Raw genomic sequence first — 19,226 nt, forward strand, 5'->3', positions numbered from 1 at the left:
GCCCCCGTAATATGGTTAGAGGCAGATAATCCCAATGGAGTGAGGGGAGCCGGCCAGGCAGAGACTGCAAGGGCGGTTTGTTGCTCCAGTGCCTTGTCGTTCACCTTCGCACCCCTGGGCCAGACTACACTTAATCATTTGACCTACTGAAGAGATGAGTTTTCAGTAAAGACTTTACGAAGATGGAAAAAAGCTGCCCTTGAAGTATTCATGAAATGTTCGCCAAAAGAGAGATCAGGGTCCAGAGTAATGCAGAGGTTCCTTCACAGTTTTATTTGAGACGACTGTACAACCATCAAGATTAATTGTCAGATCCAACAGCAGATCTCTTTGTTTCTTGGGACCTAGAACTAGCATCTCTGTTTTGTTTGAGTTTAAAAGTCAAAACATTTGTCGCCATCCACTTCCTTATGTCTGAAACACATGCTTTCAGGGTAGGCAATGTTGACATTGTGCTTCCGAATGACATCACCAAGAGGTAGAATATATATAGTGAAAACAATAGTGGTTCTAAAACGGAACCTTGAGGAACAACGAAACGTACAAATTAAATCAAATTTTACTGGTCACATACACATGGTTAGCAGATGTTAATGAGAGTGTAGCGAAATGCTTGTACAAATGATTTGTCAGAGTTTAATTCATCACTGCTGAAGTGAAAGCCATCCTCTCTTGGGGAATGCTGATTTTTACTTAGTTTTGCGACAGTATCGAAAAATAAATTCTCCTCAATTAGGTTGGAAAAATAGGCTGATCGAGCAGCATTGAGGGCTCTTTAATATTGTACGGTACTGACTTTCCAAGCTATTTTATGGTTCTGTCTTTCCGTTCCAATTTTCTGGAAACGTAGTATTTTCTGTATACCAGGGAGCTCATTTCTTGTGACAAATGTTTTTAGGGGTGAGACTCTATCTAGGGTATTACGAAAGGTTAAATTTAAATCCCCAATTAGGTGGTAACCGATTTTTATACTCTGATGTCCTTGGGTAGGTGGAGGGGGTCTGGAAGGACATCTAGGAATCTTTGGGTTGTCCGAGAATTTAGAGCGCGGCTTTTGATGATCCTTGGTTGGGGTCTGATCAGATTATATGTTGCGATTGGAAATGTAATAAAATGGTCGTCCGATAGTCCAGGATTATGAGGAAAACATTTAGATCCGCAATACTTGTTACACAGGACCTTAATTAGATCTAGGGTATGACTGTGGCAATGCGTGGGTCTGGAGACATGTTGGACAAAACCAACTGAGTCGATGACCAAAATAAACTGAGCCGAAAGCCTTTCGGAGTGGGTCTGTGGACTTTTCCATGTGGATATTGAAGTCACCAAAAATGTGAATATTATCTGCCATGACTACAAGGTCCAATAGGAATTCAGGGAACTCAGTGACGAATGCTGTATACGGCTCAGGAAGCCCGTAAACAGTAACTATGGATATCAATATCCCTATACTTTCTACATTCGCCAGTTTTGGCCTTAGCCACCACCCTCTTCAGATTAGCTTTTACTTCTGTAGCCCTGCCCCCTGGTAAACAGTGTTTGATCGCTGGATTATTATTTTAAAATCTAATATTGCGGGTAATGGAGTAGCCAATGACAAGGATTTTAAATTTGTCAGAGCTAATGGTAGGAGGCTTCGGTGGCTCAGACCCCATTGTTACGGGTGGAGGAGAGACCTTAGAAGGCTCGGCATCTGACTCTGACTCTTCGCTTAATGGGGAGAACCTGTTTAAAAGTTTATGTTGTCTGAATTAGCGACACCGGTTGAGCATGCCGACAGCATTTCTTACCAGAAGCCTTGAAAAAATTGTCCATCTGCGGGGACTGTCTGGGTCAGGGGGGGGGGGGGGGGGGATTTATACCACTACCTGTACTTACTGGTGACAAATGCTGTTTCATCCTTTCCTACACTTAAATTGCCCTTGCATATGAAGCTGGGCTTGCAACTTGGCTGTCCTCACCATGAGGCGATAGCTCTCCTGTAGATTATGAGTACAGCGACTGAAATTAGACGGTATAGAGTTAATGTTACTACTTAGCTTTTTGGCTGGTGGAGATCCAGTAGAAACATGTTCAGATAAAGCGTCCTGGGTGGAAAAAGTAGGGGAAAAATTATAAAGTTCAGCGAGGAAAAAAGTTAAACGTTGGTAAATGGGTTAAATGCATCATTTTAATTAAACGGTTATTAAAAGTTTTAAAAAATACGTTTGGCAGGTAGCAACAAGCAGCACGGAGGCAACGCAGAGATGTGTTCGTCACAGTTCATTTTAAAGATGCATCGTTCTTATAACGGCCAAACAACTCACATCACATAGGGAGAACTTTCAATAAGTGAGTTGTTGGAGCATGTGTTGATACTGATAGGATCGAAAGACATGCAGGGCTCAGCTTTTCTTCATTCAAATCTTACCTTAACATTAGAATTATTCTACAATACTGGAGACGGATCAGCTCTTAGAAAGATATTATTGCCTATTTGGCTGGCTGCAAACTTTGCTGCTTATTCTAATGCTTACCCTATAATGATGCACTAAATCACAGATTTGGCACATCATTGCCCACATGTTGTTACACATTATGAAATATATTGAGGGGAAAATTACAGACAGTAGCATACAATAAGTAAAATAGAACTCAATTGATTGAACATGAAATGTATTTCAATATTATCTAAAAACGGTATATGTATGTAGCCTATACTGTATTTAGATTTTATTTGCAGTCATCTGTTTTCATTCATCTTTTTATTCTTTGCTTGTTTGTAACCATTTCAAAGACAGTTTGGAGATTCTAAAAATTAGGTTCTAAAAATGTATTTAGCCTTAAAATGATTTTGGGAAACTGGGCCCAGAACAAAAATTCAGCCTACATTGAATGCATGAAATGAATACTGTGCTGGTAGTGAACTACTTTCTTAAAGGCAATGTCAGAAGTTCCTTCTGGAACTGAAGATCTAGTGTATTGTGGGCATCTATTGCAAATTTCGGTTCCAGAGTTATTGGGATTCCAGAGAAATTACTCTGAGATTGGTCAGTAATGGATATGGATGTAGAACAATGTAGCTCTTGTGCGGTTCTGAAAGTCCTATCAGCCATGGCTACAGATCCCCCTGCACAGTGAGAGGATAGCATTCTCTCGCAGTGTTTTACAGGCTTTGCATTTGAATTATAGCAGAGTCTATTGAGGGCAATTCAAGCGATGACCTCAAGTGATGACATGACCAAGTGCAATGGCATCAGCATGTTTCAACCTTATTTGCCTAAGTTTCCTCATGGGGCTTGGGGCAAGGTTGGTTTGCGATGGAGCAGTGTACTCGTCTTCACCCCACCTCTCCAGCCTCTCACAGGCCTCATCACTCCTCCAGGTAGCCACAGCAACAGGACTGAGACTCCATGCAAGACTCCGCGTGCCTGAGCACTGAACAGAGGGAAAGTGTACCTGGCTAAATCCTAAGATCCCTGTTGAGTATTAATAGCCCTGTTAAGCTATTTAAAAGGACTGGTTTCCATGGAGCTTTAACCCAGCGTTTTAAACCTCACTTCTTCCTCTCTGATGTGGGATTGGTACATTGCAACAGTAATTGCTTGGGTGACATGTCTGACACTTAGGTATGTTTCTCTAGGAAATATTACCCGCTACTAGGACAACTCATTCCTGTCAGTGATAGACTGTCTCTGATTGTATTCATACACTTCTCAGAGAGCTGTGATAACATGGATGAAAGGAGAAGGCGATGGTATTTGAAGAATGTCACCTGTTGACCCTTTTATCATTGGATCATCACAGTCTGGCAGAGTATGCTGTATTTAATGTGACTGTGACAATTCTGTACTAAGTATTATATATAGTAGTATATTATTTTTTTAATATTTTTTTTTGTACAGTGGGCCTGCTGTGTAAACTTCAATTTATTTGATCTAAAGCAGCATTGTTTAAGCATTTCAATGGCCTGTTTTATGTTGATTCCTGTCTGTTCCTCAATGTTTGCACTGTGGGTTGTGTCATACTGTATCCTGCCATTTCCTGCACAGTTTGCCAACTGTTGTTAAAAAAAAGAAAAAAACACAACCCTTCCTTCGTACTGTGTGTCATTTGCTTACACTCCTCCCAATTCTGTCCTCCTATCCTAATTCCCCTAACATGGCCTTCTTTAGTCCATAAACCCACTTCCTCTCCCTCGCTCATTTACCTAACCCTCTCTCCTATTGTCCCTGGCTGTCCCTGTGCTTATCCATCCCGCTCTTCCCTCTCCCCCACCATGCATCCCCATGACAGCTAATCCCTGTACTGTGGCGTTCGTTGGACAAGTTTTGTGGTGGCGCTTGGCGCTCACTGGAACGGCAATTTTGTACACCTGTCACAGATAATCAGGTCCCCCATTGTGCCTTGCCGGTAGCCAGCCTCGGGGACTGGAGGAGGAACTAGGGTTTTCTGTCAGGACTCACCATCATCCTGTTGTATTGATTTAGAGATATTCATGTTGTTATACTGACAACCAATTACTCCTCCATGCCCTTTTGGTAAATATTCCCACCACTTTATTCATCATGCACTCAATGTTATGGATTTGATGATAAATCAGCACATCTTTTCTCTGACTCTCCTTCTCTGTTCTTCTTTCCAGACTGCCTTTTCAAGCTGTGCCCCATGAACAGGTACTCTGCACAGAAACAGTTCTGGAAGGCAGCAAAACCAGGGGGAAACAGCACCACTGACACAGTACTACTGAACAAACTCCACGTGAGTACCCTCATCCCACTGGTTTCTATTCATTGTTCTCTAACACAATTGCTTCCCATTCTGCTTTCTGGTTCTAATCTGCATGTGTTGCCGTGTTGTTGAGGTCGAGAAAATCATTACAAGTGAGACACTCTCCACTTTTATTACACGCCATAAAGCCAGATCGGTATTTCATAAAGTACTGCATCTTATTCTTAATGTGTTTTTGGAGCACTAAATCTAAAGGCATGGACAGACCGGTAGGATTGTCGAGCGTCTCTGGCCCAAGAGTACTTCGCACCTCTGAACAGAGTACTGGCCGTAATTTGCATACCAAGTGCAAACCGATTCTACATGTAGAAACAAGTGAAAATGACGGCAATCACCAACGGTGGGTGGTCCCATTTAAACACACCGCGTAGACAGCAAGCGAATGAACAGCGAACATCCGGCCCCGAACTGTGCAGACCGACAATCGGTCTGTTGAGTTTTCTCTTTCGTTTGTGGCTATTGTATTGTCTGACATAATATTTTATCCCTATGTTTCAGCATGCTGCTGATCTGGAGAAGAAACAGAATGAATCTGAGAACCGAAAGCTGCTAGGAACTGTAATCCAATACGGAAATGTCATTCAGGTATGACCAGGAAGAGTAAGGGTAACGTGGTAACAAGGTGATTGAGTTTGGTATAGCCATATCGTGACAGTGTCATTAAGGTTAGTGAAGAGCCTGGAGCAGGAAGGCAATACAGCTCCTCCATTAATGCAGACAATTATCATCCAGGCCTTATCATCCTCTGCATATTTGACCAGTGAAAGTTTACGACACAGAAGTGAGATTATCAGGTCACAGGGAAACCGGTCTAAAGAACCACTAGAAGTAGATGTGCTCTATAGTAGGGGAGAGTGGGTTAAGTTGAGGGCCCTTGTTTCTAGGAAACCATACAGAAAACCAGTAATTTGATCAAATATTTAGGGAGGGGTCATAATTTTGTGGAGTCTGTGAAGGAAGAAACCACATGGAAAAAGTGGAAAGCAAGTTTGGTCCCAAAAATGTATGAATGCATTGTGTTAGAGGTTTAATGATGCTTGTATCTAAACCAAAGTAGATATTTATTTATATTTTTCTATTCATCAGTTGGGGTATCTATAAGCTTCAGTATGAGTTCCTAAACCTAGCATGGAAGTGTATCGTTGTAGCTGTGGGGGCTAACATAGTCAAAATGTTTGCCTTGGGGTAAGTTGAGCCAATGGAAGTTCAGCAAATTGAAGTGTTTTCTTCCCAGGTGTAATGCAAGGCATTATAGCTGAGATATGAGGTAAGAACAGGGCCTGGAATATGTTAAAAGTTAGGTGTTAAGCCTGTGTTAAAAGATGCTTAAAATGTTTAATATACAAAAAAAGCGATTGTGTTGAAAACTGTAATGTTCACATAAATTCAGATTTTTTGGGGGGGATACACAACATCCTGAAATATATGTAGATATCTTTGTTAGAAAGAACAAACATTTTTCCTTGAAGGAGTGATGCCGAATGTAAAAATGGCTCAACTTACCCAACTCTCCCCTGTCAAGTGACAGACCCATTGTATTAGCGATATCTATCATCTAAAAAGGCAAAACACCTGCATATATTTTAGGACAGCTATCTCCGGAAAAATGGTGCTCATGCTTTCAGAACTGTATTTGAGGAAGTTGTACAGTAGGCCTATGGGGTTTATGTGTTTTAGTGGTGTGATGACAGGAAAGGTATTGAGGGCAGTAGGGTACAGCCGTGCTCCTCTGCCAGTGTTTTATATTTAACACAGTCTTACTACACTAGTAAGTGGGTAGCTCAACACTTGACAGAATGCATTGTAAATGCATATATCTGTAATTGTCTGAGACTTTTTGAACTACTAGTTTTTTCAGTCGCTGCTTTCTCCCTCAAAACAAACAACCACAATCAGAAAGGTTGGTTAAGGTCTAGTCTCACAGTACCAATCAAATGTATTTATAAAGCCCTTTTTACATCAGCCGATGTCACAAAGTGCTATACAGAAACCCAGCCTAAAACCCCAAACAGCAAGCAATGCAGATGTAGAATACCTGCTTGAGGCGGTGAGGCTGGTTGAGGTCAATAGAGTAAACATGCCTGATTTATTTATTGGTTGAAATTATGGAGCAATGAAGGTCCATGAGAAATAAATTCAGCAACAAAATAAACGTCCTCTTCTCTGTCAACTGCATTTATTTTCAGCAAACTTAACATGCGTAAATATTTGTATGAACATAGCAAGATTCAACAACTGAGACATAAACTGAACAAGTTCCACAGACATGTGACTAACAGAAGTTGAATAATGTGTCTCTGAAAAAAGGGGGGGTCAAAATCAAAAGTAACAGTCAGTATTTGGTGTGGCCACCAGCTGCATTAAGTACTGCAGTGCATCTCCTCCTCATGGACTGTACCAGATTTGCCAGTTCTGCTGTGAGATGTTACCCCGCTCTTCCACCAAGGCACCTGCAAGTTCCCGGACATTTCTAGGGGGAATGGCACTAGCCCTCACCCTCCTATCCAACAGGTCCCAGACGTGCTCAATGGGATTGAGATCCGGGTTCTTCACTGGCCATGGCAGGACACTGACATCCCTGTCTTGCAGGAAATCACGCACAGAACGAGCAGTATGGCTGGGGTACCACATGAGGGAGGAGAATGTCTTCCCTGAAAAGCACAGCATTGAGATTGCCTGCTATGACAACAAGCTCAGTCCGATGATGCTGTGACACACTACCCCAGACCATGACTGAACCTTCACCTCCAATCAAATCAAATCAAATTTATTTATTTAGCCCTTCGTACATCAGCTGATATCTCAAAGTGCTGTACAGAAACCCAGCCTAAAACCCCAAAACAGCAAGCAGTGCAGGTGTAGAAGCATGGTGGCTAGGAAAAACTCCCTAGAAAGGCCAAAACCTAGAGAGGAACCAGTGGGGTGGCCATTCCTCTTCTGGCTGTGCCGGGTGGAGATTATAACAGAACATGGCCAAGATGTTCAAATGTTCATAAATGACCAGCAGCGCCAACCCAGACAGGAAGATCGCATCAGTGAATCAACCCACTCAAGTGACGCACCCCTCCTAGGGACGGCATGAAAGAGCACCAGTAAGCCAGTGACTCAGCCCCTGTAATAGGGTTAGAGGCAGAGAATCCCAGTGGAGAGAGGAGAACCGGCCAGGCAGAGACAGCAAGGGCGGTTCGTTGCTCCAGAGCCTTTCCGTTCACCTTCACACTCCTGGGCCAGACAACACTCAATCATATGACCCACTGAAGAGATGAGTCTTCAGTAAAGACTTAAAGGTTGAGACTGAGTCTGCGTCTCTCACAATGGTAGGCAGACCATTCCATAAAAATGAGGCTCTTTTGGAGAAAGCCCTGCCTCCAACTGTTTGCTTAGAAATTCTAGGGAGAATTAGGAGGCCTGCGTCTTGTGACCGTAGCGTACGTGTAGGTATGTACTGCAGGACCAAATCAGAAAGATAGGTAAGAGCAAGCCCATGTAATGCTTTTTAGGTTAGCAGTAAAACCTTGAAATAAGCCCTTGCCTTAACAGGAAGCCAGTGTAGGGAGGCTAGCACTGGAGTAATATGATCCAATTTTGGGGTTCTAGTCAGGATTCTAGCAGCCGTATTTAGCACTAACTGAAGTATATTTAGTGCTAGCCGGAAAGTAGAGCATTGCAGTTGTCTAACCTAGACGTAACAAAAGCATGGATTAATTTTTCTGCATAATTTTTGGACAGAAAGTTTCTGATTTTTGCAATATTACTTAGATGGAAAAAAGCTGTCCTTGAAACAGTCTTGATATGTTCGTCAAAAGAGAGATCAGGGTCCAGAGTAAGGTCCTTCACAGTTTTATTTGAGACGACTGTACAACCATCAAGATTTATTGTCAGATTCAACAGATCTCTTTGTTTCTTGGGACCTAGAACAAGTTGTCCGAGTTTAAAAGTAGAAATAATGGCAGAGAAATAAGTCAATCTCATTCCAGAGTACAGGCCTCGGTGTAACGCTGATTCCTTCGACGATAAACGTTAATCCGACCATCACCCCTGGTGAGACAAAACCGCAACTCGTCAGTGAAGAGCACCCTTTGCCAGTCCTGTCTGGTCCGGCAATGGTGGGTTTGTGCCCATAGACGACGCTGTTGCCGGTGATCTCTGGTGAGGACCTGCCTTACAACAGGCCTTACAAGCCTGCCTTACAAGCCTTCAGTCCAGCCTCTTTCAGCCTATTGCAGACAGTCTGAGCACTGATGGATGGACTGTGCGTTCCTGGTGTAACTCAGGCAGTTGTTGTTGCCATCCTGTACCTGTCCCGCAGATGTGATGTTCGGATGCACCGATCCTGTGCAGGTGTTGTTACACATAGTCTGCGATGATCAGCTGTCCGTCCTGTCACCCTGTAGCGCTGTCTTAGGACTCTCACAGGACGGACATTGCAATTTATTGCCCTGGCCACATCTACAGTCCTCATGCCTCAGGCACGTTCATGCAGATGAGCAGGGACCCTGGGCATCTTTCTTTTGTTATTTTTCAGAGTCAGTAGAAAGGCCTCTTTAGTGTCCTAAGTTTTCATAACTGTGACCTTAATCGCCTATCGTCTGTAAGCTGTTAGTGTCTTAACGACCATTCCACAGGTGCATGTTCATTAATTGTTTATGGTTGATTAAACAAGCATGGGAAACGGTGTTTAAACCTTTATGTTTCTTTAGGGATATCTACGAATGGCCACTGTGTCAATATTTGATATCTAACTCCAACTTTCCTTGTAGATACACTCCATGATAGACTCAGACTGTGACATGCATCTGTACATTTATTATGTTTACATGCATGGATGAGTTTATAACTGTGTCTGTTGTTTACCACTGTTTCAGCTGTTGCACTTGAAAAGTAATAAGTACCTGACGGTGAATAAGCGACTCCCTGCCCTGTTGGAGAAGAATGCTATGAGGGTGACGCTGGACTCTGCAGGCAACGAGGGCTCCTGGTTTTACATTCAGCCCTTCTACAAACTGCGCTCCCTGGGAGACAGTGTGAGTGTCTAGCCCAGGGTTGGCTGTAGTGTGGGTCAAAGGTCAGATAGGAAGTCTTGTCATGTCTCTCTATAGAACAATGATAAAGCCTAGACAACAGCCTTTATTCTCAAGAGCAAGACGTGATGCTCATTGATTGTTCTGATTCATAGCTATCGGTATTGTTCTCTTCAGGTTTAAATTTCTTAATTGGTGGATATGCCTAGCATTTTAACATTCAGGCTAGCTGGTCAAAGTTGTATTGTCAGTAGGCGTCTAGATTAAGAGTGATTAAGAGCTTAACATGTAAAGATCTCACTGAAAGTTCACATGGTGAGTCTGGCACACAAGATTCTTAAAGCTCCTGGCGTCAGTGGCCACAGCAAAAATCATTAATACAGGGATCTCTCTGACAGCACTCCTCTGTTAACGCCTGATGCTACTTAAGCTTACCTGCTTTATAAATAGAATCAGGGGTGTATAGAATTGACAAGTTGTACGAATACATGAATATATCATTACCTATTTTGACATTGTGATGGATTCAGGGTGTGTACTAGTTCAATTGCAAGTAGGCTACCGTAGGTAAGTTCATTAGCTTTAGCCATTAGGGTATTTCTGGCTGAATGATTCCTGTGCTGATGAGATGGTCCACTGTGGCCACCTAGTGCTTGGTAGCCAACATGGTCTGATGTGAACAAGTCAACCAATGTGTTATCATTATTTGCCTGGTGTTAGATAGCACCAAGCACTAGTTATATACATTAAGAGGATAGTGGATGTTGACAGGAATTAATTATGCGGTGGTAGTGCTCAGACATCTCAGACCTGTGTGGCAGGACATCCTGTGCGGCAGCAGGATTCCACCTGGCTGTTATAAGACCACAGCTGTTGTCACGTTCGTCATATGAAGGAGACCAAGGTGTAGCGCGTTATGCGTACATTCTCTTTATTAAAATAATGAACACCGAACAAACTAACAAAATAACAAACAAAGTGTGAAGCTATACAATAGAGTGCTGACATGCAACTACACATAGTCAAGATCCCACACCAGATAGTGGGAAAAAGGCCTGCCTAAATATGATCCCCAATCAGAGACAATGATAAACAGCTGTCTCTGATTGGGAACCATATCAGGCCAACATAGACATACAAAAGCCCTAGACATACAAAAAACCCGAGACATACAAAAACGTACCCACCCTAGTCACACGCTGACCTAACCAAAATATATAGAAAAAATAGATATCTAAGGTCAGGGCGTGACAGTACCCCCCCCCCCCCCCCCCCCCCGGCCACAAATATGAACCTATAGGGGAGGGTCCGGGTGGGCGGGCATCTACCTTTGGTGGCGGCTCCGGTTCTGGACGCAGTCCCCACTCCCTACACTGATCCCTCCGCTTCTGTGGAACCAGACTATGGATCGTTGTCGGAGGAACCGGACCGTGGATCATCGCCGGAGGCTCAGAACTGGGAACCACCGCTGGAGGATCTGGACTGCAGTTCGTCGTTGGAGGTTCCGGACTGTGGCCCGTCATTGGAGGTTCCGGACTGGGAACCGTCTCGGGAAGCTCCGGACTGGGAACCGACCCCGGAAGCTCCGGACTGGGAACCGACCCCGGAAGCTCCGGACTGGGAACCGACCCCGGAAGCTACGGACTGTGGAGGTGCACTGGAGGCCTGATGCGTGGGACCGGTACCGGTGGCACCAGGCTGATGACACGCACCTCAGGGCGAGTGCTGGGAAGAGGCACAGGACGTACTTGACTGTGGATGCGCACTGGAGACCTGATGCATGGGACTGGTACCGGTGGCACCGGGCTGATGACATGCACCTCAGGGCGAGTGAGGAGAGGAGGCACAGGACGTACTGGACTGTGGAGGCGCACTGGAGACCTGATGAGTGGGACCGGTACAGGTGACACCGGGCTGATGACACGCACCTCAGCATGCCCGCTCTGCAGCACTCTCAATGCTAGCACCTCTCTCCGGAATCTTGCGTCGAGCTCCTCATCCGACTCCCTGACTGGCTCCGGTTCGCTCCATGTGCCCCCATGGAGCCAGTCAGGGAGTCGGATGAGGAGCTCGACGCAAGATTCCGGAGAGAGGTGCTAGCATTGAGAGTGCTGCAGAGCGGGCATGCTGAGGAGGAGGCTCTCGGCTGGTGTGAGCACATGCGCAGCTAAAATACACCGCTGGAACGCAGATTCTGAAGGTGTTTACATGTCCTAATAATTTCAAAATAATGCTCAGAAAAGCAGGGTATGCTTACCAAGAATTTGACCTCACTCCAATTAGGATATGCAGAGTAAGGTGTTTATATGACTATTGCAAAATCTACCTACTGCCATAATCAGTTTAATATTGAATTATTAGTGTGCATGTAAAATACTCAATGACACACAATCAGACTGTCTCTCTGTTTGTTGTGTCTCGGTGTCCATGTCTCTGTATGTACATGTGGGTTTGTGTGTGAGCATGTGTGGCCGTGATATTCTGTGTAGTTGATTATACTGTGTGTGTATAATAATGCTATTGATTGCTCCCCGGTCTGTCTAGGTGGTGATTGGAGACAAGGTGGTCCTTAACCCTGTGAACGCTGGACAGCCCCTTCACGCCAGCAGCCATCAGCTGGTCGACAACCCAGGATGCAATGAGGTAGAGTACATGTTTCATCTTGTGGAACAGAATCCATATTGGGAAAGTCTCTATTGTTTTATTAACCAAGGTGTCCCTGCACATTTCACTTCCTTGAGTAGTGCAGGTTTTAACTATGCTGAGAACTGTGCTTTGTTATTGTTCATTCTGTCCTCTCAAAGATGAGGAAACGCATTCATTAGTTCCTGTTTTATTTTTGTTGCGTACTAATCATCCTTGCTATATGTGAAGAATGGAATGTAAAACGGCCATATTGTCTTGAATTAATGAAGTGATGGTTGTTTATGCTAGTACATACACCATTCTTAAAGCTCAACAGCCATAAAGACAAATTACATTTGCCCTCAGAACAGCCTTAATTCGTCAGAGTGTGGACTCTACAAGATGTCAAAAGCGTTCCACAGGGATGCTGGCCCATTTTGACTCTCATGCTTCCCACAGTTATGTCCAGTTGGCTGGATATCCTTTGGGTGGTGGACCATTCTTCATACACACGGGAAACCCAGCAGCGTTACAGTTCTTGACACTCAAACCGGTGCTCCTGGCACCTACTACCATACTCCGTTCAAAGGCACTTAAATCTTTTGTCTTGCCCATTTACCCTCTGAATGGCACACATACACAATCCATGTCCAAGGCTTAAAAATCCTTCTTTAACCTGTCTCCTCCCCATCATCTACACTGATGGAAGTAGATTTAACAAGTGACATCAATAAGGGATCATAGCTTTCACCTGGCTTCACCTGGTTAATCTGTCATGGAACGAGCAGATGTTCCCAATGTTTTGTACACACAGTGCATATTTACAGAGCTTCTCCATTCCTGCAAGCCTGTACAATTCCTGCAAACCCACATGCACAAAAAGGTGCAGGCTCATTTGTTTTGATGTCACTTTTTTAAGACAAACTTGATGATGTGAATCAAAGTCTATCCCAACCGTATAACTGAGAATTAAACCAAGTATTTCCTGACACAACTCACACATGCTTATCATTTTGTTTTTCAGGTGAACTCTGTAAACTGCAACACAAGTTGGAAAGTAGTTTTGTTCATGAAATGGAGTGACAACAAGGAGACTATTCTTAAAGGGGTAGGTACTCTGATTAGTTGATTGAAATGTATTGGACACGATAACACAAACAGGGTAGATGGCTCTCCTGCCCTCATTTTACTGACTGGTGTCTGTGTTTGTGTTGCCAGGGGGATGTTGTTCGGCTGTTCCATGCAGAGCAGGAGAAGTTCCTGACATGTGACGACTTCAAGAAGAAGGAGTACGTCTTTCTCAGGACTACAGGACGCCAGTCCGCCACCTCCGCCACTAGCAGCAAGGCATTGTGGGAAGTGGAGGTGAGCATAGGACAATGAGATATTAGATACATGGTGAAATTCATGGTACACAATCACATATGACGCTGATATTTAAGGATATGGCTTTTACGATAACTTTGCATTGCCATGACATTCTGTAGGTTGTTCCAAAGCTATTTTGCGGTGAAACTATTCTAAAATGCTACTTAGAAACAGAATTTACAATGTCCGTTTGCAAAGAAAGTGTGATTTATCAAACCATCATACGGACATCATAGGCACACCGGTATTAACCAATATTGTTCTCAGCCTCAGTGCTCGTGCACAACCTTATCTATTTGCATAGCGAAACGACCCTAATTAACCATATATGGTCAAAATCATCCCTTTAAAGCCTGTGGGAAATATACAACGCCGTACCATGATATACAGTACAATGGTGCGACCCAAAAAAGCTAAGAAGCATAAAACTTTTCCGAGACCTGAAATAATGGTGTTGGTGTCAGAGGTTGAATACAACCAAAAGGTTTTAATTTGGCTCGCTCAGTTGTGGCTTGACCAGTAAACATTTGAACAAACAGAGAGGCCCATTAGGATAATTCAAGTTGCTTTATCAATGGCAAATATACTTCAAATGAGTAGGCAACACTCACCAATAAGCCATCGATCCTCAACAGCTCTCTCCTATAGGCGTAGAGGCCAACATTGCTGTTGTGCAGAATGAATGAGCCACACGTTGCACCTGGCCACCTTGCCACCACATTCAGCAGCGTATTTTGTGCGTCACATAACCTATCACCTTCACATTAATTGAGTTGAAGCCTTTTCCATAGTTGAACTCGTTTTGGGATGGGGCTTTTATTGCTCCGTTGGTATCTGGGAACCCATTAATTGCAAAGAAACCCCTCTTGACCGCAAACTGTTGTGCGATGGTGTGTACCTGTGGCCAAAAAACAGAGGGTCTTTGCAAAAAAAACGATATCTGATATGGCAATCTGTACTTTCTGTAAATAGGTCCCACCTGTAAAAAAAAAAAAGTGCTCTCTGTGAAATGCAACCTGTGTCAAACAGAGCAAGATCAGTTATCTCGCATTCAATTTCCCATTAACTTCAACAATGGTTTCACTTTCACACGTGCCTTTTCATTTAATAATTACTGTACTTTATATTGATTATTATCATAACAAAATGCACTGATGTGGTCAAATTACACTACATGACCAAGAGTATGTGGTCACCTGCTTGTTGAACATCTTATTCCAAAATCATGGGCATATTTGGAGTTGGTCCCCCCTTTGCTGCTATAACAGCCTCCACTCTTCTGGGAAGGCTGTCCACTACATGTTGGAACATTGCTGCGGGAACATGCTTCCATTTAGGCACGAGCAATAGTGAGGTCGGGCACTGATGTTGGGCAATGAGGCCTGGCTTGCAGTTGGCACTCCAATTCATCCCAAAGGTGTTTGATGGGGTTGAGGTCAGGGCTCTGTGCAGACCAGTCAAGTTCTTCCACACTGATCTTGACAAACCATTTGTATATGGACCTCGCTTTGTGCACAGGGGCATTGCCATGCTGAAACTTGAAAGGGCCTTCCCCAAACTGTTGCCACAAAGTTGGAAGCACTGAATCGTCTAGAATTTCATTCTATACTGTAGCGTTAAGATTTCCCTTCACTGGAACTTAGGGGCCTAGCCCGAACCATGAAAAACAGCCCCAGCCCAATATTCCTCCTCCACCAAACTTTACAGTTGGCACTATGCATTTGGGCAGGTAGTGTTCCCCTGGCATCCACCAAACCCAGAATAATCCGTTGGACTGCCAGATTCATCACTCCAGAGAACGTGTTTCCACTGCTGCAGAGTCCAATGGTGGTGAACTTTACACCACTCCAGCCGACGCTTGACATTAAGCTTGTGTGCGGCTGCTCGGCCATGGAAACTCATTTCATGAAGCTCCCGACAAACTGTTATTATGCTGACGTGGCTTCCGGGAGACAGTTTTGAAATCGGTAGTGAGTTGCAACCGAGGACAGATAATTTTTACGACCTTCAGCACCCGGTGGTCCCGTTCTGTGAGCTTGCGTGGCATTCCACTTTGCGGCTGAGCCGTTGTTGCTCCTAGATGTTTCCACAATAACATCACTTAAGATGTCTGTGGCAGCTCTAACGAGGCAGAACTTTGACGAACTGACTTGATGGAAAGGTGACATCCTATGACGGTGCCACGTTGAAAGTCACTGAGCTCGACAATAAGGCCTATCTACTGCCAATGTTTGTCTATGGAGATTGCATGGCTGTGAGCTCAATTTTATACAGTTGTCAGCAACGGTTGTGGCTGAAATAACCAAATCCACTAATTTGAGGGGGTGTCCACATGCTTTGTATATGTATGTATATGATATAGCCTGTTAAGGTACTATGTTCCCATGCCTGGTTTACGCACATGTTTTTTTTGCCTACACATGATTGATAAATGAGGCCCCTGGGATAGAGAGAACCAGGTGAAACCATGTGGGTCGTCCTGCATCTTATAGGATGTTTTTACTCGTATGTTATCAGTCCAGACAGCTGTTTCTCATGCTGTCAGGTTTTGCATTATTTTATCAGGTGGTCCACCATGACCCTTGTCGGGGCGGAGCTGGCTACTGGAACAGCCTGTTCCGGTTCAAACACCTTGCAACAGGCTCATACCTGGCTGCTGAGGTGAGTCCTCTCACACCCGACTGTAGTCATATTACATGATAGTCTACCAAACAACCACTTGCATGGCTCAATTGATTAATACCTGTTATTATAATGTGTACCATCATCTTGCAGTGCTTCAGCATGCGATCTGAAAGTCTTAACAACGGGGCTTGATTTAGTTGGACCTGATCTACTTTCTATTCACTTATAAGAGGACTATGTATTGCCTCTTGCTTCCTCACATGTTGGAGTTAAGTATCCCATTCTGGTTCTTGATATCTTTTCAGGTGAACCCCGACTATAAGGAAGAATGTCCTGAGCCCAGATCCTCAGTAAGTCAACCAGAGACTACTCTATGTCTGTGTTTCATGTCTGAGCTGTGTTTGCTCTGACTTGCCCTATCTACCGCTGATCTACACTTCCAACTCTGTGTTGGACCTTGTTTTTCTTTCCAGGTGGTGGATTCTGTTCCCTTTAACTTCCAGGTACTGTGTCTGTCCTGGTGTGTTTCATCCTCTGAAATACTTCATTGATGAATTGAGATATTCTTTAATCATGATTTAATAGCGAATTCACCCTCTTGAAGAGAACTCAACTAAATCTTGGTCTGACTTCCTTAATTCGGGTCTCTCCATACAAGCCACTGTTTGTGTGTAGTGTGTTTTGAGTAGTTCTTATGAAAACCATTTTCTATCATCACATTTTGAAGATTTTTCTGCATATTCTGAAAGGAGAGCGTCCACTTGTAATAGGTTTACAAATTAAATGGCATTGGCAGTTGTAGTAGATCTCCACTGGATATCATCATACCATTTTCTCTGTATGGTACTGGAGCTCAGCCATAGATGGCAGTAGAACACCATATATTACTCTGTGTGGAGTGTGGCTATGGAGGGAATATGCCAAAGAAATATGATCTTCTGGGGTAGAATCCAGGGTCTGTCTGTCTTTCCATAGTTTGATTCAGTTTCCTTCTTATTGAATTGCATTCATAAAAACTTACTTATTATATAAACCCTTAGCCTAGATTAGTGGTTCCCAAACTGGGGGGAGGGGGCTCCTTCCATCATTGGGGAACATCCCGCAAATGTTTTTATTTATAGATTTATATATCATATACATCTAAATGCATTCTGAATTGAATTAGCCTTTAGATCAGTCAACTTGACAGGATGCGTCACCAACACATTAGCTCTTCTAAAATTGGAAAAGGTCTCTGAGTTGGCGTAACTCCCATCTCAAAGTAACTTATTGCTCAGTCCTCATCTGAGTGGTACTGATGAGTACTCAAGGAGAGATGTGTTGGTTGGTGTATTTGTCTTGGGGGATGGAGGAAAAGAGGGAGTTATGTTAGTCAATTATCCCAATATCAGAATAATGATTAACTTGCCTTACTGTACTGTAAAGCTGGAAATTAGAACATCTCTGACTGCAGTAACCCGAACAGTGTTGCAATGCTTTAACTTCTTAGTGTGATCCATTGATATAGCACTGATTTAAGTTATTGTTGCCATGCATAAGTCTTAACTAGGAACAGATTAGAGGAAACATATCTTCATTCCTCATTTGTGTTACACACAGTAACAGTAATATTGAAATGATGAACTGGACTGCTGTGTTGGGACTTCTATATGAACTAACAGTGTCCTCTTTATACTGTACCTCCAGTTGGACTCGGACCATGATGCCCTGAGAGCGCGTTTGCGAACCCCCCAGGAAAGGGTAATGTACCAACTGGTGTCTGTTCCTGATGGCATGGACATCTCCTCCATCTTTGAGCTGGACCCTACCACCCTGAGAGGTGGGGACTCCCTAGTGCCCAGGTACACAGTTAAATACCACACCCTGATATTTTTTTTAAATTGTACCTTTATTTAACTAGGCAAGTCAGTTAAGAACAAATTCTTATTTTCAATGATGGCCTAAGAACAGTTAACTGCCTTTTTCAGGGGCAGAACATCAGATTTTTACCTTGTCAGCTCGGGGATTCGATCTTACAACCTTTCGGTTACTAGTCCAACGCTCTAACCACTAGGCTACTTGCCGCTGTGATCTGTCTTTCATCACATCTTCAAACAACCTGGTCTAAATAGCACGGGTGACGCATGATGCAAATCTGTCTGGTGCCCTTTTTATCCCCATGTTATCCCCACGTGAACCTGTACCGTCAGGTTATTAGGGAGTGGTCCAGGGTTACTTGGGGTCAAGGGGAAGTAGTGGGCAGGACTCTATTTCCTCCTGTAGGGGCCGTGTTACAGGCTGCTGCTGACAGTCACGTGTTGACTGGATGGGGCACCCACCCGTGACGCATAGAGATGGAGAAGGGACCTCAGGGGTGTCTAATCATGCAGCCTAGTTAGTCTGAGAAACCAAGGAGCAGAGTTTACAATTTCAGAGAGGACCATTTCAGGGCTATTGTGGGATAGCTAAAGAAATGTTCAGTTGTTTGTTCTTTGATGTGAATAGAAGGTTTGCGGGACAGCATAGCTCAGTGGTGCACATGATTCAATTTTAGAACTTTTGTTTTCAAAGTGATCCTTAGTTCTAAGATGTCTCACCATCTTCCACAAGAATGTGCTGTTATGTTTTCTCAAAATCAGTCAGAACTCTGACCTTGCTGAGGTGATACCGGACATTGGCCATTCATTCCACTTTCTGTGTGTGCGTGTTTGTAGGAGGGAGTCCAGTTTGTTTTCTACTATCTAATAATAGTCAGGAAAGTCCCGGTATGGTTTGAAGCAGGAAACCATGGTGATGAGGCAGACTGCAGCACTGCAGGCTTGTTCAGGAGAACCAGAA

General features: G+C 43.7%; 1 protein-coding gene across 1 annotated transcript in view; it reads left to right on the top strand.

Annotated features, from left to right (window-relative positions):
• Positions 1-19,226, top strand: part of itpr1b (inositol 1,4,5-trisphosphate receptor, type 1b) — a 140,447-nt gene that overhangs the window by 27,298 nt on the left and 93,923 nt on the right. The window contains 10 exon segments of the mRNA XM_036983368.1: positions 4,625-4,740; positions 5,269-5,355; positions 9,636-9,794; positions 12,336-12,434; positions 13,441-13,524; positions 13,635-13,781; positions 16,350-16,445; positions 16,715-16,759; positions 16,883-16,912; positions 18,096-18,250. Of these exon segments, the coding sequence (XP_036839263.1) occupies positions 4,625-4,740; positions 5,269-5,355; positions 9,636-9,794; positions 12,336-12,434; positions 13,441-13,524; positions 13,635-13,781; positions 16,350-16,445; positions 16,715-16,759; positions 16,883-16,912; positions 18,096-18,250 (1,018 nt within the window).

The sequence above is a fragment of the Oncorhynchus mykiss genome, chromosome 7, assembly GCF_013265735.2.
Source record: "Oncorhynchus mykiss isolate Arlee chromosome 7, USDA_OmykA_1.1, whole genome shotgun sequence".
Taxonomy (NCBI): domain Eukaryota; kingdom Metazoa; phylum Chordata; class Actinopteri; order Salmoniformes; family Salmonidae; genus Oncorhynchus; species Oncorhynchus mykiss.